Source organism: Hippoglossus hippoglossus, chromosome 6, assembly GCF_009819705.1.
Source record: "Hippoglossus hippoglossus isolate fHipHip1 chromosome 6, fHipHip1.pri, whole genome shotgun sequence".
NCBI classification, from domain to species: Eukaryota; Metazoa; Chordata; class Actinopteri; order Pleuronectiformes; family Pleuronectidae; genus Hippoglossus; species Hippoglossus hippoglossus.
The window spans coordinates 24,874,276-24,899,426 of record NC_047156.1 but is presented as its reverse complement, the minus strand read 5'-3'; the positions used below and the strand labels follow the sequence as shown (position 1 = coordinate 24,899,426).

Below are 25,151 nucleotides of genomic sequence, written 5' to 3'. Positions count from 1 at the left end.
TAAAAATAAAAATAGTATAATAGTAAATAGTGCTGAACCAATAGTGCAGCTTGTTATTTTTGAAATAGCCGGAATTAATTGTGGAATTTTGCAACAGTTTGAGAAAATGATTAACTGGCACCAATTTTGACGACTGGTTTATTAGTTAAACCCCTATACAGTTTTCCACTGCCTTGTCCTGTGATTGTGCATCATTGTTTTTATGTAGCCTATATGGACATATGCATGTGTGCTTGTGCTGTCACTGTCTTCTAAATCACCAGTCGTGTTTTGATTCACCAAACTTGTGGTTGGCCAATTTTGCCACATTCTTGTCCATATTGAATGTGTCTCGTGTCCAAATCACACATGCAGGTAGATAACAAATGACATCTTGCTCATTTCTTGGACACGCTGAGGAAACTTCTATTCATTTATTCTTTCAATTTAAAATAACGTATACTTTTAGATAGATTTCTCATGTTTCCAATAACACGAATACAAACCAGTAAGAGGCTTGTCCCCCATGAGAAGGTGGATGTTGAGGACAGGTCACTGTTGATATATTGAAGTTAACAGGCACAATCTTTTAAAAACAACAGTGATTAATGAAATCCTGCAGACAGAAATGACGTGGAGCTACAGTAAGGGGGGGGGGGGGGGGGGGGGGATAACCCGGTCTACACAAGGGAGCGACAGCATCCGTGACATCTGATGTAAACTGAACTGAACCGAGCTGGGAAGCCACCCATGCCATGACGTCACGGAGCTCTGACAAGCTGGTGGTGCCGGAAGAAAAGATGGCGGATCATGAGGAGCAGCTATCCGACGAGGAAAAGGTAAGACGCCGATAGAATCGCAGGCTTCACCCCGACACCCGGTCCGGCGAGCCGGCTCTCGAGTTCTGGGTCGCGTCCGGGTCCGTTTGTCGGTGTGGAGCGGCGTCATTGTTATATTCACAGAAAACCCCGGGCCTCGGCTCCACTGCTTCTGCTCTTATTATTTTTAGCTCAACTTCCGCTCATTTGCGAATCTCAAACGGAGGCTCCTTGTACGGTCCTGACTCAAAATAGGAGCCGTGCACATATTTTAAATTCACCCAAGCTCACCTGCGACGACCCTTTGCTTCTGTGGACACGTCGTTTCAGCCCCGAGTCCCCGGCTGCTGTGTTACAGAAGTTTTTACACACCAACGATCGGTAGCTAGTTAGTTTAGCCTGTTAGCCTGCTATCAGATATAGCCAGACTTGCTAACACGCCCTGTTTCGCTCTGTGATTACACGTCAAACATAGTGACAGTGGTTTTGTTCCAGGGTGTTTCATGTTATAGTAAGACACATCGCAGCAGCTATTCACATTTCACAAGCTATCCTGCTAACTGACTGCTGTACTTGGGATGTGCATTGTTTCACTGTCAGTTCAAATATGTGGGAACTTGCATGAGCTCGATATGATGGAAACGACCTGAAATCACACTTGACACATAGTTTAGATAATGGGTCACGTACATCTTAACGTTTTTATTTATGTTCCTCTTCGATAGACTCATTTTATTTAACAGACTTCGATTCTTTGCGAATCTCTGTTTAGCTTGTTTACCTTTTGGTCAGGCAAATTGATCAGAGAGCTTTTGTGACGTGAGGCATGTCAATATGATAACCACAGTAACACAGTGGAAATGATCAATACATTGACAGTTTGATCATTGAAAAAAACCCAATAAGTTACTTGTTATAGTTGCACAGGTTTGACGATTTATTTCATTTTCTTGGTTTTAAGTCATAGTAAATATAACCCTTCCTCTTTTCAATGCCGGTCAGTTTGTAAGCAAATTCTAGACATATTCATGATCTCCAATAACCTGTCTGAAATATGTTTTCAAAATATTTAGAAATACGAAAAAGGCCTGTAAATGAACAAATGACAGATACAAGCCTAACCCTTAACCCTGTCTTTCTTAATGAGTATACATGTCTGGAGGTATGTGTGCCTCTTGCACCGTGTTGTATTTAACCCAGTCTTGCATTACTACTAAGCTTCTTAATCGCACTGTAAACCATTATGAGCCGTACTCTTCATAAATGGTTTGAATACTTAAGGTGCCGCTCCATAAGTTACGTAATTCACCATTCACAGTTGGATCAGCACCTGGTTTTATTCTGTTCACCTCCACATCGCCCTGAGTCAGAAGTTCTTTTCCCAAGTGTAGGCCGCTCATTGACACGTGGGTGTGACTGCATCATGCTCATCAACACACAGGCACCAGCAGCTAGCTGAACATTTCATTACAGGGGTGTGGGTCCCTGTGGCTGCCTTGTGATTTTGTATTGCACTAGCATCACAATTTGTAATGTTTTCAGGCTTACGTTTAACAACTTTAGACTTTGGTGCTGTAAAGAAGATGGCAGTTCTTCTTTTTTTTTAAAATATCTTAACGACATTGGTTTCCACATTTGTCAAGCTACTTTCACTGTGTTGACCAGACAGTGTGATTCTTTAGAACTGAAAGAGTGCTTGTTGAAGACCTGCCAGGTAGACTACGAGTATTACGCAGTGTTTAACGTGTTTATGTGGAAGCTGCTCGTTTCCTTCTCTGAGTAGGATTGTTGTGAGACCAAGAGGTTACATTACATTATGCATCCATATACTATATGTTGTGCTGTTGAAAGCATTTCTGTGCAAACACTGCAGTTGCATTTTGCACTTTGAAGGCTGCCTCTCCAGTGCATTCAGAGCAATCAGCCATCTGCTCCGGCCCCTCAGCTTGTCTTGTGCAGCTCAGAGGGAAAACTGCAAGGAATGACATTGAGTGTTGTTGTTATTTGCCTAATAAAGTGACAGTGGGTAATATTTTATGTTAATATTTTATTATATCTATAATATTTTTCACAATACACTTGCTAAAAATACTCTCTCTGGCCAGTTATGATTTAGAGACTAAAGGGAAGACTTCATGTTTTTGGGACGTTTGACGTCCATGACATTTGTTGATCTGTCAGAGAAAGGTAGAGGGGAAAACCCAGCCTCAGCCAGAAACTCCTAACACACATCTGATGGTATTTCCCCACACTCAGTGACAAATCTGCAAACTTGCTTTATCTTTGGGAAGCCTTACTTGCTCTTATCTGACATTATTGTGATGACTGTTTCATCTAGTTTGGAAGAAGTGACTGGAAGATACTTTGAGGTATCCTTAGAAAAGTTATCCTTGGCAATTTCACTTTTTCATAGCAACACATTATCTGTGTCGATTACAATTAACAGTTTTGACTTTGTCTCTATAAAATACTTTCTAAATGTGTCCCAGAGGAGTTGCGGATGTCACTGTCAGCATCACGTTGTGACTCAAAATAAGAACCAAAGCTTCCTGATTAGGATTTAGTGAATAGTTTCTTCTACTTGTAAATGATTAAACAGCACGACGAGTCTTGGTTTAACCACAGAAACAAGACTGTGTGCAGCCTTTTGTAACCATTTGGGCACTGGCCTGCCAGCTTCCTGATTAAAGCAAAGGAACCACACGAGTATTACAGGAAGCTCACATTACTTAGTGCATTCGCTGTTGGTTCTTTCATCTGTACTTAAGTGCCTGGGCAGGTGCCACAACTAGAAAGCACTTTTATTATTTTACCTCTCAACTTGATTGTTACTTTAACAAATGAGCTGAAACAATTATGTGGTAACTTTGATTGGGTAATATGGTTTTAAGAAATCCTACGTAAAGGAAGTGGGTCTCTGCTTGGGTTCTTGTTTCAGAGAGACAGTTCTTTCTGGTTTGGTGAAAATACATAATCTTGTGAAATGGCTCATAATTGAGAGGGGAAGTAAGTTTGTGTGTTTATTGTCTTAGTTGTAATGTGGTGATCCTGAGGTTCCTACTTGTGATATCCATTCGTATTCAAGCTGATGCGATTGTTTGTCTGTAATTTCTCCATAGTGCTCAGAAGTGCTGTCAGCGTTTTAAACAATTTCTGTTTTTCGTTGAACCTGTAGTTTGTTGGTAATAAATGGCTTAATGCCCACGGTGAGAGGGAAAGTCCACTCAGCTTTCACAAGTATATTAAGACCAAGAAATACTGCACATAATGATGTCGGTGCTGAACTGGCAGATAGTATCTGAGTTGTCAGGAGAATCTAGCACACATAAGACACTTAAGCCACATGCAGAAATGAGCAAGCTCAGCATATGTTACTGGTCCCCTTTAGGCTAGTCAAACTCCATAATAGGGCACGAAACACAGCACTCCGTAAGTTTGTGAAAATGTAATCAGTACTTAATGAAATGTGTGGATGCAGTATATAGCCATACACCTCTGTTTGTGTGCACGTTTGTAGGCCTGTAATCTCATACTTCTATTTTGAGCCCATTGTAGAAGGCCATGCAATGGAAATGTACAGGTAGGACCACAAACACACCTTTTATTTACTCCTAGTATATATTTTATTTCAAATATTGACTTGGTTCATAGACATCATATCTCTTATGCCTGCTTACCAGCATTGGGAGCAATTAGCAATTAGCTTCTACTGTGTGTGTGTGTGTGTGTGTGTGTGTGTGTGTGTGTGTGTGTGTGTGTGTGTGTGTGTGTGTGTGTGTGTGTGTGTGTGTGTGTGTGTGTGTGTGTGTGTGTGTGTGTGTGTGTGCAAGCATATTTCTACAGTTCAGTCTCTTGGTTACATGTTGTACGCATTGCATAAAGGACAAACAAGAATGGCTGTTGTTTTGACAGCGATGCTATAAGATGTGAAAGGACATTTGCTAAAGAGTGAGTAAAACAATCTTAAAAGCAAGCAGCTCATAAATTCACTGAAGTATTTGAATCTGTCCTGCATGAATGTAAGAGCGGAGTTGGTTCTTTCTCCATTGTAAGAAGAGTACTGGACAGAGACAGCAATATGGATATCACTGGTGCAGGCTAAGTTAGCATAGTAAGTCAGTTAGCTTAAAGGTCCAGTGTGTAAGATTTAGATGAAATTTACCTATTGGCAGAAATTAAATATAAAATAATCCAAGTGGGGTTTTCACTAATGTATAATAATCTAAATCTGAATTCAGCCCTTTATATTTAAATACTTTATATTTACATCAGGAGTGGGTCTTCTCTACGGAGGACACCCTGTTTTCTTTACAGTAGTCCAAACTGGACAAACTGAACACCTTTTTGAGTTTTTATGACAACTGAAGGCTGCCACAGGTTCTCTTTCTGTAAACTTGGAGAATATTCAAATTGTTCTGCTGTTGATCAGAAAATATATAGGCACTTGTAGCAAAGCTTTAAAACTACTGAAACACTGGACTTAAATGAAGAAAACACAATCGACGAACTATTGCTTTTTATACTAAGCCAATCAGGCATCTTCAGATTGCAAGCCCCACCCCAAGTCTGGAAATGATTCCAGCAAAGGTCCCTAGTTCCTGGGGAAAGTTCCTGCGGTGGGAAAACAGCTTTATGAAGAGAAAGTAACTTGACAGAACACAGAGCATCTTGCTGCTGAACAAAAGGGATAGTGACGTGATTCCTACTGGGGGCACCAATGTAAAGAATGTATGTAGAGTGCAGGCTGGCTTTTCAGATGGAAGCATCCACTAAATCTTCTGTATAAAATAAAGCATGTTTGGATATTTAAGATATGCATCTGATAAGATGGTACAAACTTTACTTTGGTGGAAAAATCTACCACAAATTAAACATTGTAGTTATACAGTATCATGCAAAACAGTGCTTTACATCATACAACATATTACAGAAATTAAGTCAAAAATGTTAATCTCATAATTGGAGATGGGGAAATAATAATAATTAACCATCCCTCACTTTACTTTAAGGCCACTGCAAACTCCCAAGAGCCCAATATGTGTAGCTGTGTTTAGCTTGTGAATATCTGTCATTAGACCACATTGTCGAATGCTGAAACGTCGTGGCATCTCCCTTTAACCGAAGAATGACAGTGGCGCGCTGTCTGCAAGTGCCTGCAGCAGAGAAAGGAGATGCATGCCTTTTTAGTCTCAGCTCTTGGTAAAAGTACCATTCCTGGAGGGGCCCGAATAGGATTTAATAAAGCTCGAGAAACTCCCGCGATCAGTAAGCACACTTTAGAAATGTTGCTTTAAGCTATACTATAAACTGGTTGATGAGTTTCCTATAAAATGCTGTGTGGATTTGTAAAGACTAGTGGCTTTACACTGTGCTGTCTGTATACTGGAGCTTGTAATGCAATCCAGTGATATATTGCATAGCTGGTTGCTTAGGGTAAAGTGACACTACTTTCACTGGCAGTGCAGCATAAGGATAAGTCGTTGGGGAAAGTGACAAACGGGCACATTGAAAGTAGACAAGGCAGCATAATTTAAGTGCAGTGTGTGTGTCAAGCAAATGCAAGGTCACAAGTTTGATTCCTGCCAAAGCATATATTGTAGCATGTGTGTTCTGACTTGTGCTTAACAGTTAGATGATTCATTGGTTATTGTATGAATTGTTTGTTGATCTTTTTCGTACTTCTAACTTTTAATTGGTATCTGTCAATGTCTGTTTATATATTTTACTTTTTTGACATTGATACACACATCCATGTTTACTTTTTGTTTGTCATCTGGGTAGTATTTTTCTGACGACAGCACAGACCTCAAAAGCTCAGGTGCTATAGGAGACATGGGTTAGGAGAGTTTGCCATTGGCATGGCTGCTTTATCTCAAAACTTTCACATATGTTTGGCATGAAAATAAGACAAATTGACAAATAACCAAAGGAAGTTTTACATTAATGCTTGACTGAGGTCAACATGGACTGCAGCTGCCTGGATTTGTAGTTAATGTTTTGCTCTTACTTCTTCAATTTAATCTTTAGTCTACCATTTGCCACCTCCTGGTTTGCATTAGTGGATGAACAATTCTGGTTGCAGGTTATGGATGTTTGACATCCTGCTGTGGGCGTGGTATTCACAAATTCTTGCATGCACATTTCCTCTCTAAAGTTTGCCCTGTCTCTGCTGGAGCATCTCCAGACACCAGCCTGGCCTTCTCCCCTTCTATCTAGGATATTGTCATGGAGGAATGCCAGGGAAGGGGATCAAAGCTGATGCAGCTTAAAATGCCTGGAAGCCAAAATATTGCCTGAGTTTAGTCCTGCTGTTTTTTGTGCCGTTATCTTGATTTCTATGGATCTGGATTGGCATGATAAGGCGATATTCTTTTTTTTTTTTTTCTTTATAATGGCAGGATTAGGATAAATGTGGCATCAGTGTTAGTGGTTGTGGTTTGGGATTAAAAAAGGGTGCTCCGTAAGAGAGTGTTGGGATCGTGCAGGGGGAGAGTCTGCTGCTAGGAAAGGAGGGGTTGCTGGGTAATATGAGGATGAATATACAGTGAGCAAGTTGAAAGAAAAGAGACCAGCTGGTGTCTAGGCCAAGAGAGCACAAAGACATGATGAACCCACACTACAAGGGTGCCTATGTCCCACAGTTTTTGTTTGAATGTTTGTGTTGTGTTTTTGTGTGTATGTGCGTACTTCTGTATTATTATTCTAGCTGCTTGGTTGGACTCCACCCCCTGAGGAACCTTACAAAGATAAAGCAATTGATAAAAACAGTTCTCCTCACCACAAAGAATGACTTTGTCCAAGATCATGTGGCTGAAACGCATTTTGGTTAAACACATTCTTACACTTAATACAAAAGACAGCAGAAACTGTCACCCACACTTGCTTACTGTCTCTCTCAGGGTTGCAATGACCTAATACTAATATTTGGATGTCAGTCCTATATCGATTAATCGATTATTTGGATAAAAAGACCACAACCTCATTTGACCCTTTCCATCAGTTTATTCGAAAAGCGACTTCATCTTCTTGTACAATGCTGTTTTATATGTATAATAGACATCTTCAACTTAATTATGATGATAATTCTAGATTCAGATATCTACAATTCAATTCTGACTATTCATAATTCAAGTTCAAGATATCTACAACATCATTCTCGGAAGTTCAAACTTAATTTAAGGTATCTTAAATTGAGGGGAATTAAAGTTATCTTAAACCAGAATATATTTCAACTGAATTTTGGATATCTATAATAAGAAATCAAACACATCAATAACAAAAGTAGTTAGAATCTTAGTATGTAATTACTTAATTAGTTTTGAGTAGTTAAAACAGAATTAATGATTGTTTTGACAAGTCAGAATGATGTTATATATATATATATATATATATATATATATTATACACAAATTCTTATTAATCACAGTAAAAGTCCAAATGACATTGGTTGATATTGTAAAGTTAATTCTAAACAACCGCTGTGAAACAACCGAAAATTACATTTTGTGTTTTTGTTTCACTGCTTTGTGTTGGTTTCAGAGCTCCCTCTCTTCATTCAGCCTATAGGTCTCTCAACCATTGCGCTCTCTCTCTCTCTTCCCCCCCACACCTCTTACTGCCCACACCTCAGGAGACGCTGCCACAGTGTGAAATGTGTATTATAACAGACTCGACTAATCAATTACAAAATTAGTTGCAAACTATGTTTTTAATCGGTTAAATGGATTAGGCATTGTAATCTGCACCAAACTGCACACATTCATATCAGTCCCACAAATATCAGGCCGCTAAATATATCAGTTTTTTGTTTTTTTTCATCAAGATCCATTAATTATTTTGAGAAATCAACAGAAATGTTGAAAAACACCCTGGGTCTGCCCCCTGATCCAGATATCCTCGGGAATTGTATGGGTTCTTTCATGGAAATTAGTTGAGAAGTATTTGCGAAATCCTGTTAACAAACAGAGAAACAAGCAAATGCAGATGAAAACATAACCTCCCAAAAAATGAATGATCCCAGGCTCTTCCACACAGTGTAGCTTATCAGTTAACCACTGCTATCTGATCAGTTGTCTTTTTTTTCAAATTCAAATCTGCAACCTGAGACGTTTTTTCTAATTGCCAAAACGGAAACTGATAATATAACAGTGAGGAAATCTGCAAACTTTGTCTGACGGCGGTTGCAGCATCTAGAGGACACACTTCTAAACTTCACACACACCTTCAAGGGCACCCCATGACTGAGGCTGCCTGTAGTGAAATCTAAAGTCAAAGACCAAAGCAAGTGCTCTAAAGATATTGAGCCAGCATGCTTTTATTTTATTTTTTTTAATCTTTTATTGTACGGTGTAATTAATTACACAAAGGCTGCTGACAAGCACTGAACTCCGCAGATCCTCTGTATTTTCTCTGGAGGAGGTGCATATGTGAACACAAAAGTCTGAGTGAGAGCCTCCACAGTTTCTGTGCACTTTTTCCGTCTGGCCTACAAGTATAAAGTCGTTAGAAATTCAAGATAATTCTAAAGACTCAAAAATGAAAAAACAAATATCTCTGGCTGAAAAAGCAGTGTCATACACGTAGAAGACGCAGACGAAGATGTCTAGAGAGTTTGAGGTGTTAAGAGCTGACAGCGGTGTCTCTGTGTTGTCAAGAAAATCCTGTGATCTCCACGGCTGAGTTAATATGTAGCTTCCTGTCTCTGTCTGCTGCACCTCTAACCTGAATAATGCAGAGGATTAGTTGCTGTTGTGAACGCGTCTGTGCAGAGAACCTCCCACTGTATTGCGCTTGTGTGAAAGGCTAACTTTGGGTAAGGATGTCACGATATGACATTTTGGTGCCACGATTATTGTCAGAGGAAATATCACGGTTTCACAATTATCGATACTATAGAGGGAAAAATACACCCAACAACCAATATATAGCTAATATATAGCTAATAATATAGCTTATGAACTTCATCAACTATATCCAGTTAGTTTTATAGTGTAATATTGGCTATTTAAAAGAATAATAGAAAAATATATTTATTGGACTGGACCTTTTTTACGGGTACCTGGTACTTGGCATTTTGGATTCAGTTCTAATTTGGAACCAAGTTTCGGTTTGTTAACCCTACTCGCAAGAGATTTCACCGCACGGTGCACGCACAAATTACGTGACTCGCGTGAGATAGGACACCATAGTTGCATATCTTAGTTTTCTACAATTGTTACGGTTATGAAACCTCGGATATTGTAAAAACAGTTAATCGCAACATCCCTAACTCTAGGTAAAGAATGTAGCCAATTCTCCGGATTTTACCCTCAGGTCATGTCTGAAAACGTTACAACATTCGTCATGAGTTTGTTGCCTGGTGGGATAATATCCACGCTGTGGCATCCCTACTGGAGATTATACTGACTTGTTGAAGTTGTAGTGTTCTGTCTTGCAGTTAACAATTGAGAAACAATTATTTTGGCCTTGATACAGTTACTCAGTTGATAAAAACTTTGGATAATGTCCAAATGGATTCAACACAAGCGAGTGTGCGCGTTGACGTCTCTAACATGTGACGGAGGCAAAACTGTAAAAAGCTAAATGAAGACAAATATCTCAGGATGAAGAAAAGCAGCTGTACATGTGGAAGACGTCTCTGAAAGTAGAGCTTTTGGTGATATCGGCCGATGCCAGTGTTGATGTGCTGTAAGAATACTAGACCATGGAATTTATATGTTACTTCCTGCCTCCTGCATGCTGCACCACCCCTCGTATAAACGCTGGAGATTTTTGTGTTTTTATGAACACGTCTGACTGGAGATGCCTCTGCTGCGTTCTTCATAAATGAAAACCAAACTCCAGAGAAAGTCTGGATCCGTTTTGTGTACATTTTCTTAAGACTACATAGTTAGTCCTAAGTAGTCTGACAGGGTTCAATCCCCAAAGAGTGAGTGAGATAATACAACTCTTGTAGAGATTTCTACTGGCGCTTGGCCCTTTATGTTGCACAGCAGTCAGTACTCAAGACTAGAACTAGGTCTCACAGCTCCGATGTGTCCCAGAAGCTTTTGTCCCAGTGTAGCACTCTGACAGTGGAACACTTAACCCTGGAGCCCAACATTCACTTTGCTGCTGTACAGTAATCACCTCTGCGAATGAGGTGATTATGTGTCTGCTAGTTAACAAGATGCCTCAAATTTTATTTACATTTACATTGATTACCTTTGTCTCTGTAAATGCTCCACTCAGATTCCTTCATGGTTAAAAAATATGGTTTGAAACAAACAACTTCCTCCTGTCTGTGCAATAGGCTTGTGGTCTCATCACTGACTGTACCATCTGGTTATACATCAGTATCAATACAACACAAGAGTGAGATTTAGTTCCGTGTTCCGTTCCAAGGAACTATACGTCCCAAACAGTGATTGATATGGAAATAACCATGTGAATGTATTTATTCTATCTATCATTCCTGTGTTGTCAAAGCAGAAAATAGGCTGTCGTGTCACTGCATTAGTACAGCTGGTTTCACACACTCAGGGCTAGAGGAGGTATCATCTTGTTATAACTAGCTTTTAACAGTCAATGCCTCACTCATTATTGGCTAATGGAGTCTCTCTCCTCTCTGTTGTCACGGCTTCATTTTAACCCACATCACATCATCTCCTCTATCTCCATGCACCTTGAGACAGATGTGACTGTAAAACCACCCCATGCCTATTATTTTGCATTCTTTAATGGTCTCTCCCCAGCTTTAGGCATCACACAGTCAATTTTCCTTGCCCAGTTTTTCACAGACAAATCAAGTTATTTGTTGTCATTATCATGTAAGTTAGTGTTTTAGATGTCTAAGGTCTCCTACAATTTTTATGCCAGTAGACACTGACCAATTGGTTGGATAAAATAATTTGTTCTTATCCTATCTGCGTAAATGTTTGCTGATATGAAAACTTTTACTTAATAGAATAAACAATCCAGAAAAACAACCAATCTGTTGGAAATGCTGTCATTACGTGGTTTGTTCATAACAAATTACAGTTTGTTACTGTTGCATTTGATCTATTTACTCAACACAAAACTTGATGGAGACACTGCTAGATTTAACCTCACCAGATGACTGTTAAAATGTTTAAAATGACTGGGACTTCCTGCACCTCAGGACTTTCACAATATTTGATCCTTAGGCTCAGGTGAGCTGCAGGCTGACAGTGGTGTTAGTTACAACCTCAGTCATCAGGGGCCTCATTTACAAAACTGTGCATCCGGAAATGGCGTATTCAAAAAATATTCAGATTTATAAATCTGTGCGCACGCACAACTGGAAACGTGCATACGTGAATCTGCCTCAAAGTTCGCCTTCTACACGCCCCCTTTCAACCAATATTATTAGAAACTATTAATGATTCGGCTCTGCAACTCTGCTGTTTAATGGTATCTGAACGTAATTAGCTGTAAGTTGTTTTAATATCTTTTTCGATTGAGGGATCTTATGGATTGAGCACAAATAAGGTTGTTGGTTTTAATGTAAATGATGAAGTGGATCAATAATCTCGCTTCAGTTCACAACCTCACATCTGCATTGTCATTTTCCTGTCTCCAAAATGTTCAAGTGTACAAGTGCGCACATTTTACCGTCAGGTTTGTTTTTATAGATCCCAGCGTTTGCGTGAGAAGTGGCGCACGCATCTTTCAGGCCCAGTTTTGTGTGAACGCAACGGTTATAAATGATGTCCAAGAAGTGTCTGAATATAACCCAGCACAGAGATTTTTACATTTGTCCATGTAACAGAGTTTTGGATATTTTGGGTTTCAGTCAGCAACTTCAACCAGATAACTAAATTGCATGACTTGGGTTCACTACTATGTAAATCTGCTTCATGGGACAGGGCCCTGGAGTGTCTGCATATGCAAAGTCTGTTTACACTGTCGTCCAGTGTAACGAGGGAAACCCAATGCAAATGACAATTCCCACTGGGATTTCAAGTAACAAACGCGTTCAGTACAAGATTAGATTAATGCAGATAAACTTTGACGCACACACACACACAAGCTTCTTCCCAAAAGCCTTCCTTTCTCTCAGCAACGCTCATTAGCAAGAATCAATCTGCAGCTATGCGTAAGTGCCAGAGCACTTGTATACACACACTGCTAATAGGGACCCAGGAGACAGACCCACACAAACATACACTTAAGGCCGTATCATGGTTCTGTGTTGAAGCAAAGGCCGTCGGGCTATAGTGTTGGGTTCTGCGTAGAGTACACGTCTACGCTTAGGCTACGTCAGAGCTAAGCCGTAGATTGACGCAGGAATACACACACACACACACACAGGTACATATTAACACCTTTCCCTGAAACTACATCTTGTAAGACTGGAGGGGAACCTGGCTAGGCCACTGTACCCGGCAAGAGATAGAGAGAAGTAGAGAGATACAGAGGTATTGCGAGAGAGTGAGTGTGGATTTGAGTTTCAGCACATTTTCATGTCCTTATATGGTTGTAAACTATGCGGGGGAGGGAGGGTCTGTCTTCTTGCTGTCAGTTTGACATGTGACCTGGAAACAGGAAGTGTTGTGGTGCAGAAGAGAAGTGGGGAAGGGGAAAAACATTGATGTGTGGTAGACTGAGACACTGAAGTTCCTCTGTCCTCCCTCCAAACCAGTGACACAGTCACATTACACCCCCTGTTGGCCATTCTCCATATATATTCAGTGTTTATAATGTGAATTATAGACATTAAATTGGTCCTTGTAGTAAGCGCAGCAATGGTGTACGTTAAAACTTCAGCAGACTTAAAAAGGAGTGTGAGGTGGTTTGGATCATTCTCTTAAGTAAGTGTTAACAACATAGGGTAAAAATATTCCATTACAAAAGTTCTGCAAATTCATGTTTTACTCAAAAGTATTATCAGCAAATTATATTTAATGCATGAACAGTAAAGGCACAAATTTCCGTATATGTGGTATGCACTATGTATCAGTGTGGCTCAGGCCACATTTTTCTGTTCGAGCCCAACAGAAAACTAACTGTTCTAGTCTGATCCAAACTCAACAGGCATTCTGTTTTTTTGTGTCAGAACCCAAGCCTGATGCAGTTAATGTAATGTTAGCTTATACACTGCACTGCAGTGTGAAAAATCCGCCTAGCCAACATGAATGAACTGACCTAAATTTTGTACGAACCCGGCCGGGCCTGTCAGGCATATTATTTCCGCCACTGCTTGAGAATTGGGGCTTTGGGGCCTTGTACTATGCCTGAGTATACTCCCTCCTCACTCCCCTGCTTTATATTTACTGCTCTCACTTTACACTTTAAAGGTTCAGTGTGTAAGATTTAGGTGAAAGGGATCGAGGGATTGAATATAAAATAATCCTAGTTGTTTTCACTAGTGTGTAATCATCTAATTTGTCGGAATTGTTGTTTTCTTTACCTCAGAATGGGCCTTTATATTTAAATACTTTATATATATACATCGGTAGTGGGTCCTCTCCATGTTTTTTATAGTAGCCCAGACTGGACAAACTGAACACCTTTTGCCTGAAGGTTACCACAGGTTCTCTTTCATGTTTGGAAGGGGAGGGTGACGTGAGGGGTATTCAGCTGCATTATGCAACTTCACCACTAGATGTCACTAAATTCTACCTACTGAACCTTTAGTTATTTTGTCATGATTTATTTTTGTTATTTATTATTTTTTGAAGTTATTTTTAATTTTTTACTTGAACAGTACTTAAAGTTTACTTTGTGTTTTTTGATTGATGCATTTAAACATATGGAAAAAGAGTCCAACATTTTTTGCACACACCTGCCACAAACAACAAAACAGCCAGGACATCAGGGTTAGTGACAATGAAATGTTGCTCTGTTGACAACATCATCTAGGTTTTACACTTGTCTTGTCTCTGATGAGTGATATCCAGTCTGAATCTGTACTCTTTGTTTGCAGGTACGCATAGCAGCTAACTTCGTCATCCATGCCCCACCAGGAGAGTTCAATGAGGTTTTCAATGGTGAGTCCTCTGTTCCCTTTTGTCTACATAATGCAGTGTTTCCCACAGAATTAATTATATGGCTGTAACGTAGGAGCCCGTGCACAAGCACAAAGGTCACTCTCACATGCAACAGATTCCAAATGACAGGTACACAGACTAAAGAGTGAAAGATAAGTTCTCTGATAGAGAAAGAACAGCATTGCATGCCATAACCGCAACTGAAACTTTGCGGTCGGACTCTGTGCGTGGATTCTGTGAAGATGTTCCAAACTGTCTTAAAAGAAGGAATCAAAATTAAACTGGATAACAAATATTTGGTTTGAAGAGACAATCAAAAAATGTTAATGATTTTTGATTGGCCTATTTAAATACCATAATACTTTGAGATGTATATTTGCAATAAGTTTATACTGACAGAAATAACAGTGCTGCTAAGTTTTTTGGTAATTTTTTGTATGAATATTGAGTTTGCCTCATCTCAGATGTGTTTGTAGACTCAAAGTTTAGACATTGCTTTGGTCTCCGTTTTGATGAACAGTTTGACATGAGCACACGGCTTCATTAACCTGTCACTCAAATACCAGTTTTTTTTTTTATTAGTTTTTGAAGCAATAATTCACACATCAAGAGAACACTCAACTGTATACATGAACCATCGGTTGAATTGAGTAGGTTTACCATCTAATGATTTGCTGTTTCATGTTGAGCGGCTCTTGGCTGCTGAACAGTATGTTTATTTTTGTCACTGTAGGAGTATGGAAATAGTCTAACTGACGGCAGCAGTTTCTGGCAACATGATATGTTGGAGGGTGACGTTGATTCAGACGGATCCCAATTGTGCTTCCATTACTACTTGTTCCACAGCATGGATTGCTGTCTGCCACAGTGTATTTTTGGATATTTTACAACACTGTGGACCCTGAGAAGGCAAAAAGCTGTGACAACAACTGTGACATTTTGGCCGAATTAGAGCTCGCCCTGCAGCACAAGTGTTGACACCACACTGTCAAAGTAGCACCCCTTTAGAGTTAGTGTGTGTATGTGTTTTGGCATTGGTAAAGCTTCATCCTGCCTCGATAAATGTCGTCACCTCAGAGAAGCGCCGGGGGGGCTGTCTGTCTGCTTCTTATCACAGCCTGACAGCCACACACACACCAAAAGACAATCCCCTAATGCCACTTTGTCCCCTTTCATCTCCCTGTGATTTTACAGCCGTTTCCACTGAGCTAATTTACCATGTCTGCTTCACTCCCTTGACATAAATGTTGCAAAGATTGACTGCAGGCAGCTTTGTCATGGTGCTAATCTGCTGTACCCTTCTTCTTTCTCCTCTCCTCTCTCATTACCTCTCCATAGATGTGCGATTGCTGCTCAACAATGACAATCTTCTCAGGGAAGGTGCAGCTCAGTAAGTCTCCCAGCTTGGGCTCGATCCAGGTTTTGGAAAATGTTTTGTCAAATTTGCTAAAGAGACTTGAAAGAGAGGAGAGAAACATTGGTCACAGTTAAACTACCAGACACATGTGTGTCATTTTTCATATTGTGTTGTTTTATTTAAATAATTCATAGCATCACAGCTGTGTGTTGGTTGTTGCTCGTACAAGGCTTTGCTTACTTTGTATATACGATGCTGCGGTTAATGAACAAATTCTGTCTTCAGCTGCAGACTTATTCTGGTTTAACTCTATATTGCTTCAAACACTGTCAGCATATTTTACATCGACAAAACCCCTTAAATACAATGTAGAGATTATGTTTGAAGAAAGCAAAGAGTTAAAGATTTTAAGGGTGGTTTTTTTGTGTGTCCTTTCAGTGCATTTGCACAGTACAACTTGGACCAGTTTACCCCGGTGAAAATCGAGGGCTACGAAGAACAGGTGAGTCCAGCTTTTGACTGAAGATAATGGTTGAAATTGTGACGCTAAAGGTGTGAATCGGGATGACATCATTGGTCATTGGTTGTGGCATAATTGAATGGTCCTAACAAATTATTATTGGAGAATATTAAATTTCTGATCATTTAATGTAGAGTAAAAACTAAGCCCAATGTAAAAAGTTTTTGGAGATAATAATGCTGATGGTCAATATATTTAACAATGATACCTAAGATGCTATAATAAAACGCAAATACATAATAATAATAATAATAATAATCATAGTAATAACAATAATAATAATACACTTTAATTATATAGCATGTCTCTTAACAATGTAACTTAGTGCTTAACAACAAGGAGTAAAAAAAAAAACGCATGGCAGTTGACAAAAAGAAGATTGGCAACATAAGAGAGAGAGAGAGCACTTAAAATGACTAAAATGAAATAAATCATTAAAAAAGAGAGGTTTATGTTTTATCAATACTAGACATAAAATACTTTTAACATAAAACTAATGCACATCATCTCTGCATTCTTTGTTCTATACAGATCGTATCGTATTATTACTGACATGTTTGTCAAATGCTCACATTGACAAATGTTTGTTAGCCAACCGATAAAATCTCTTGGGCTCTACTCCAAACACTTTTTTTTATATTGCTCAGTTCATTTACTCTGTACTTGTGGGTTTAACAGTCACGTGTTGCTATAGACGCAAGCAATGAAAACCACACAGCCACAGAGATTATTTTTCTCACAGGGCAGGGTAGCTTTATAACTGTGTAATCCAATGTGTTCTACATATGTTTGATGAGTGGAAAGAAGAGACAATAACATGAGTATGATAACCAGCATTGTAAAGAGACACAAAGTCGGGGAAAGCAAGAAGCTTATTCAGCTTTATTATTTTCTTGCTCGTATCATGTCTTACGGGAATTAAAGCAGAGAAAGGGGATTTGATGAAAGGATCACAGCAGTCCCATTGTTCAAACAAGTCTGTTCTAATGTCATTGTCCCCACTGCCTGTGAGACCTTGTGGAGGTCGAACGCAGTGGTGAACGTGTGCTGCTGTGTGTTCGCCTCAGTAATGATTGCAGACTCTTGTGTAAAGATGTCATCATGTCCCAGTGCTCCCACATTATGGATTGAAATTCCCCCGTCTCATACCCAGCAGACTGAGCCAAGTGACGAGGTGGAAGACAGTAGATGGAAAGTTCAGACTGATGCCAGTGCTCCTGTCTGTTTTTGTCCTTAGTTCTCTTTATTATTTACTTTCACTGTTTGCATCATTTACATTTTTTAATAATAATTTTTCTCCTCTCCAGGTCTTAATCACAGAGCATGGTGACCTTGGAAACGGCCGGGTTCTGGACCCCAAGAACAAGATCTCCTTCAAGTTCGACCACCTGAGGAAGGAGGCCAGTGACCCACGGCCCCATGACACCGACAGCTCCCTGGAGGGCTGGAGGAGCTCTGTGGACTCAGCCGTCCGGGCCTATGTGAAGGAGCACTATCCCAGTGGAGTCTGCACCGTACGTCCCAGCTCACTTCATTAGCAAGTCGCTCTAGTTTCAGTCACTGATCACCTCAAAAAGTGGAAACATCGTTGTGTTTTCAGTTCTGTCAGTTCAAAACGACCACAGCTCTATAATAACTTCCTCTTAAACAGTGAGCGAATGAAGTCTGATTTTTCAGAGGAAAAGGACAGAAGATGAAACGAGTCTTTGTAGTATAACTCAAATGTTTTGTAACGTAGGCATGGGAGTTTGATGACCTTAGCAATAGGGTTGCTCTGGTAGTCCATGTTACATGGTGTAACTTTCCCACTGGCTTTTCACCATGCATCTTTCTCCAATAGACGTGAGCAGCATTATTGTACATCCACCAGGGTTTGAACTGGTTCTACTTTAGACACTGAGGGCAAGTCATGGCCTCAATGAGCTACCTGCCAGCTTCCCCACTCCGTTTCTTTTGTTATACACATGAAACTTGTTTGATTCATTTTTGTGTATCAGTGGTAGCACCTACGTCACTAGTTAAGAAAACTGATGCTGGAGTTATACACTGAAACTGAAAGTGAGAGCAGTGTGCACCGCTGAGGAACAGCACAAAACTTCTTGAAGATCATTTACGTTATGAGAATTGGACCAACACAGTCTGTAATTAAACACTGCACATAACTCCAAGTTCAGCAGAAGACTGAGACTACAAACAGTGAAATCTATTCAATAAATGCTGTACTAAGCAAACATGTATTTTCTGGTTAAATGTCCGGTGTACTCTGTAAAACCGATGTTGCCGAGTTTATTCGAAATTTCCAACCTGTGGCATCTCTACTTGGCTACCAAAAAACCCCACCTTACACATTTATCAGGATTCTGCAGTAATTAGCTAGATGTCTTTTTATGTTAAATGGTCCCTTGTTCAAGTTTCTGTCAAGCAGCCAACAGTGTTAAATCATTGTCAAGCATGACAATCCTCTCCCATCTCCAGAATCTTGCTCTGTAGCTGGTCCTGGCTTCTTTTGTTCCATAAGGTAAAACAGAGTTAAGCTACAGAGGTTTAAAAAATATATATAACTAACATTAAGTTAAAATGTGGGACATTCATCTCTTTTTAATAAATGATTGGATTTTTTTCCATGTTTTACAATGACTGCTTAAATCTTTGCCTGTCTCCTTTTTTTTGATCAACTCCTTAACGCACCAGTTTTTAACTATCTTTATTCATCTAATTCTCTCGTTCAGACGAGAACAAATAATTATTGTCAACCCTTATGGCAACCGTACAGGCAGTAATGGATGCCAAAGCTCTTGTTTGTACAACTCATTTATAAATGCAGCGTGAATAAGACAGTTCTGCTGCAAAGACAGAAGAGTTGTGCTGTGAATTTGTTGCATGTGGTTTGCTTCTGAATACGCTGTATATATTACACTCTCCAGGTCGGCCTGAGATGCATTTTGTAGCCGTTAACCACAAACTACTGTGTGATTCAACTAATGCACCTGTACAGGCGCAAAGTGGAACTTAACAAAGTGGAACTTAACAAAGTGGAACTTAACAAAGTCGCTGTCAACCAGCAGGGAAATGTGAAACTGTTTGCATGTTAAATCTGATCTGACTGTCCTTTCATTTCCCTCTAGATTTATGGGAAAACCATCGACGGACATCAAACCATCATCGTGTGCATCGAGTGCCATCAGTTTCAACCAAAAAACTTCTGGTATGTGTCCGTCGGTTACATAATAGATCTTCTCGACATTTTGCACCACTGGTGATTTGAAACCTCTCTTATTTATTTTGTTCTGAGAGGAGACGTTGGACACAGAAGCAGAACACTGTTTGATTCAGGATGGAGCACAGCTGTCGGGCTACAATGACACTTTTACTTAACAGCTAGACTTCCTTCTTTCTCTGTAAAACCAATAGAGCGTTTAGAATTCCAGGTAGTGGTTTTTAAATCAAACTTTAAAAAACAATGTTGAAACGATCAAAAGATTAAAAAGCCTCCAATGTTATTTGATACGTACAAGAAGCTTTAAAGTCATTACTTTAATTGGCACTTAACTCTGAAGTAGTAGACTGTTGGGCCTCATAACTGTTGCTGAGCTCTTTTTGATCGGGTTAATCTAATTGGATAAGAACTGCACCAATCCTCTTTGCTGCTGGGTTTTACTGGGCTTACGGGTAGTTGGATGTCATGATCCCTCAACTTCTGTATGCGGCTGCTGCCTTTGTTTGCCATGTTTCAGTAATGAGGAACCCTTTTTGTAATATTATTAAATAAACAACTATATTATAGCACACATTTCCTCTTCATTTTTTGATTCAATATCATATTGTGCGCATACTTAGTTCTTGAATGCAACAATTTTATGTGATTCGATTTGGAAAAGCCTTTTTCTCCAAAACCCCATGAACACCGTATTGCTTTAAATGAGCACTCGGACAATTTTTGGCATTTCGACTACCGGTCAACATGCTCCTTATGATATTAAAGAAAACTAAGGAATAATCTCTAAGTCAGAAACGCTGTTACGCTTTTATTTTGAAACGGTAGGCTACAGGAAGTGTTGCAAATATTTATGTTTGACATATTGGAGAGATAAAGCTGATAATTTCGGTCACTATAATAATTACACAACCGTTTCATCTCTACATGTAGCTGTAGGATAATGTGTCCAGGCACTGACATATACGGACTAATAAACAAGTTATATAAATCTTGTTTTGTTTTTTCTCTTTGCACAGGAACGGACGCTGGAGGTCAGAATGGAAATTTTCCGTCTCCCCCTCCACCACTCAAGTGGCAGGAATCATGAAAATCCAGGTATGTATTTTAAATATTCCCCTGTGTGAAGAGATAGACAACTTTGTTGAAGTCTGGAATTATATTTACTCTATGTGCTTATTTGTCTGCCAACTTGACTTCTTCCTGGCTGCTTTTCTACCATTTATATCAAGTAGAGATAAAGAATGAACGTAAGGTTCCAAATAAACTGAACCTAAACCTTCGTCCTTACAGGTTCATTACTATGAGGATGGAAATGTCCAGCTGGTGAGCCACAAAGAGGTGCAGGAGTCCATGTCTATTTCTGTGAGTATTAGTTTTGTTGCACACCTACTGACAAGGAGATTCATTGTGTTGTAACCAGAGCTCAAACTACAGAGAACTGTACCTCGGATAGAAGCTACATCAGTCAGCAAATTCCACTTAAACTGTTCTAGTTACCTCAGATATAAGTGATGACATCTCATAAACTGAACACATTACTTTCACTATTCCACTTTTTCACTATTTCATTGAATTTGGTTTTACCTCCCAGAAAAACACAGTTTTGACATGTTGACAATTGCCTGGGGATGTTTTTGCCTAATTGTGTGGAGGTGTTAATTTGTGTTCTCTGCAGTTTTGAGTGCACCCTCTTCCTGTTGTTTGTTTATCATACCTTCTTCCTCTTCAATGCCCTTGAAATAACTGATACGTCTTCTTTGTCACCTCAGAATGAGGCTTCAACTGCAAAGGAGTTTGTAAAGATCATGGAAGCTGCAGAGAATGACTATCAGGTATGCAATGTTAAATTGTCATCTTTGTTCAATATAAATGCTTTCAGACATACAGTACATTGAACTCTGGGTAATCTCCTGAAATTATCCAGAGGGACTGTATGTGAGAACGCAAAAGTTCTAGTCAGTTGGCGCAGACATTGTCTGGAGTTTTCCCTGCCAGCCCCCTAGTTAAATCTCTGGATACTGTCCAAATGAACCCATGTGAGAAACAAGCAGGGGATTCTCTGAAGGATCACAGCGAGCGAGTGGGTGTGTTGACGACGTTTCTAACACAAGATTGTTTAAAACATCTTTTTGCAATACCTACACTACACATCTGAATGTTGGGCCAAGGGATTCATTGATTTAATCTTTAGGGTGAGCTAGTTGGTTAAAATGAGATATGATGTTTTACTCTTGCCAGAAATAAATCTCACACTCCCTCACTTTCCCACTGCATACCTACAGCACAGGGTTTTCCTCATGATGTCAGGTTTTTAGACTCAGGATTCCCGCGGGGTCTTAAAAAGTCTAAAATTTTATAATCATAATTTTAGGCCTAAAAAAGTCTTTAAAAGTCTTAAATTTGATTTTGCTAGGTCTTAAAAATGTATTGGATTAGGAAGTTACTTCGCGATAACTTGTGTTGCAGGCATGGCCTGCCCCTTTTAAGGAAAGTGTGTGACGTAGTGCACCTGGGTGTTGTGGGAAAAGGTGCTAAAATGTGTGGATAACATAAAGTGAATGACCACCGAGAGCGTGATGGGAGTGTTGCTGTACAGCGAGAAAATATAGTGGCCGCGTTAAAATCGGGGATAATCGACCTCCGGACGACGTTTGGGTCTACCAACCCTAAAAGCGGAGGTGCTGTGGACGCTAATTACTGTAGCTAAACACCAATTGTACAACAGCAACGATGGCATAGGTGAGCTTTTCAAATGCATGTTCCCTGATTCCGATGTCGCGAAAACATTTGCGTGCGGTGGTGACAAAACGTTGTACGTCACAAAATTTGGTTTAGCGGAATACATCAAGAGAGACCTCGTCTCTAAAGTAAACAACGGTCCGTTCGTTCTGATGTTCGATGAAAGCATGAACCAGACGACCAAAACCAAGCAGCTGGACCTGCATGTACGTTTCTGTGACGTCTATGGCCATGAAATAGGTCATAAATTATATTCAAAGTGGTCTTAAAAAGGTCTTAAAAAGTCTTACATTTAACTTGTTGAAACCTGCAGGAACCCTGTAGACTGAATAATGAAAGGCTGAGTCATACTGTTAAATTAACTTTTGAAAACTGCTCTTCCACTGTCGCCCATTCATTAAAAGAAACCAATACCTTGTTTTACTTTCCAAAGTTCACAGAAAACACTGTTATACTTAATTTGTAATTTTTGTTTTTAAAGAATTTTGGGTGTTTTAAAGTAAAACAACAAACAAAACAAGTTAATGATCTTGAGACAAACAGCCTCATCCTACATGCTCAGCCGCTGGCAGCAAAAACATTTCCTCAACTTATTATACAACCCCTCAGACTTTTCAAAATGTGGAAATATTTGGTATGTATGTGAATCAATTTTAATTTTATTCTTATCTCCCTCCGTCTCTCCATCTCTGTGTTGTTAATTCCAGACGGCCATCAATGAGAATTACCAGACCATGTCGGACACTACCTTCAAAGCCTTACGCCGCCAGCTTCCTGTGACACGCACCAAGATCGACTGGAACAAGATCCTGAGCTACAAGATTGGCAAGGAGATGCAGAACGCTTAATAACAGCAGAGAAGATAAACAGACAGCTCACCCCACCCCCTCCCAAACAACGTTGCATGGATAGTTGTATCGTCTTTGTACAAAAATTTGAGAAACAGGGAAAAAGAAAGGTTTGGTCTCATAGTCAGATGTCACCTTACACATTGGATGTCTACTTATATTCTTGGTATTTTGTTTTTATACAGACACTGTAAACCCCACTGTATATTGACTCTATGATAATCGAATTTGGGAAAATATAAGCTGAGGAAATATGACGAGACATAGGAAATGGGACGGACACTTGTATGCAAAAACACCCATATCAAATATAATATCACGTGTGCAATATTTATTGTGTCAGTGAGACCATACCTTTTATTTGACCTGCTAATAAACGGATTCAATTTGCGGTGATGGTGAAACAAAGAATTTTTGGGAGAAGTTTGTCTGCATTAACCTAAGAGCTCCAATATTATGGCTGAAAAGAGATGACTCCCTTCACTCCACGGTTAATATCCTATATGGTCAACAAACCCCCCCCACAACAAACAAAAGAAACATTCTTGGTGTTCATTGACTGGTATCATTGGCACAAGCAGTCACTCAGTGTTCTTGTTCCTTTATTTTGGTACTTCCCTCACTGTTTTTCCTGTACGTGAGATCTCATGCTCGCAGCACTCCTGGCTAAATTGCCTTTTTAACTCAACATCCTCTGATCCATCCCTCAGCGCAAGGAGTTCTGTGACCACTTAACAAGCTTAATTAACAAAAGTCATCAAACGCAAAGTAATGTGCATAATGTCGAATTTACAATAAAACAAAAAGTATCACTTTCTCCTTCAGTGCTTATTTTTATTAAAAAAACAGAACCTGTCTGTATTATATAACAAGGCACATTGTAATATATACCTGTATGAAACATCCTGTCTGTCAGTTTGGTGATTTATTTCCATGAGAGTAATTGTAATTCAGTCACAATTATGTTGGATTAAATGACAAATTTTCTATTTAATGACTCATTCATAATTTCTAATTTCTCTCATTGTTATTATAGAAATAAGGAAAAACCAAACTCAAGCTACAATATTAAAAAAAGACTGCCACTCACCAAAACTGGAAAGTGAGACTTCCTCTGTGCAGTTTATGTATATTTGTTCACTGACTGGTTTCATGGAGTCAAAAATGAGGATTAAATTAAATGTAAGTTGGAACTGATACATGTGAAGACAGAACTGCAGATTTTGTGTTGAATCAAAGATAAAGTAACAATGAATTTTAAGTGCATCATAATGGCCTTTTTTTTGTTTAATGATTGTTTAATGATTTGATGAAAACTCTAAAGAATTTGTAGAATCATTAATTTGTTGTTGGTAGACCTTAGCATCTGTCAGGTTAAAGTCAGTGAAATGATTTGGGATTCTACTGACCTGGGAGGAGAAATTAGTTCATACAGGAAAGGTAAAGACAGACTGGCCTAAGTGAAAAATAAGTAAGAACAAAATAATACCATTAGTCTAAACATGGCAAGAGAATAATACCAGAGTCTTCATGGTGGCAAAAATCTTGAAAGTTTGGCATGAATAAAAAGAATAGAAGTTAACGGCCCTCCTTCCACCATTTTTATACTTTTTACCTATACAATTAAGGGAAATAGTTTAATGTACATGAGTTCATTATGTACAATGCATTTTGGGACATTT

The 25,151-nt window shown here is 39.3% G+C and overlaps 1 protein-coding gene across 1 annotated transcript; it reads left to right on the top strand.

Moving 5' to 3' along the window:
• Positions 1-669: 669 nt before the first annotated feature.
• Positions 670-24,463, top strand: LOC117763009 (F-actin-capping protein subunit alpha-2). Its single transcript, XM_034587828.1, has 10 exons — positions 670-818; positions 14,725-14,788; positions 16,127-16,178; positions 16,584-16,647; positions 17,973-18,179; positions 19,791-19,870; positions 20,899-20,977; positions 21,173-21,244; positions 21,652-21,714; positions 23,329-24,463. The coding sequence occupies exons 1-10, from the start codon at positions 735-737 to the stop codon at positions 23,467-23,469; spliced, it is 906 nt and encodes a 301-aa protein (XP_034443719.1). The 5' UTR covers positions 670-734; the 3' UTR covers positions 23,470-24,463.
• Positions 24,464-25,151: the final 688 nt, after the last annotated feature.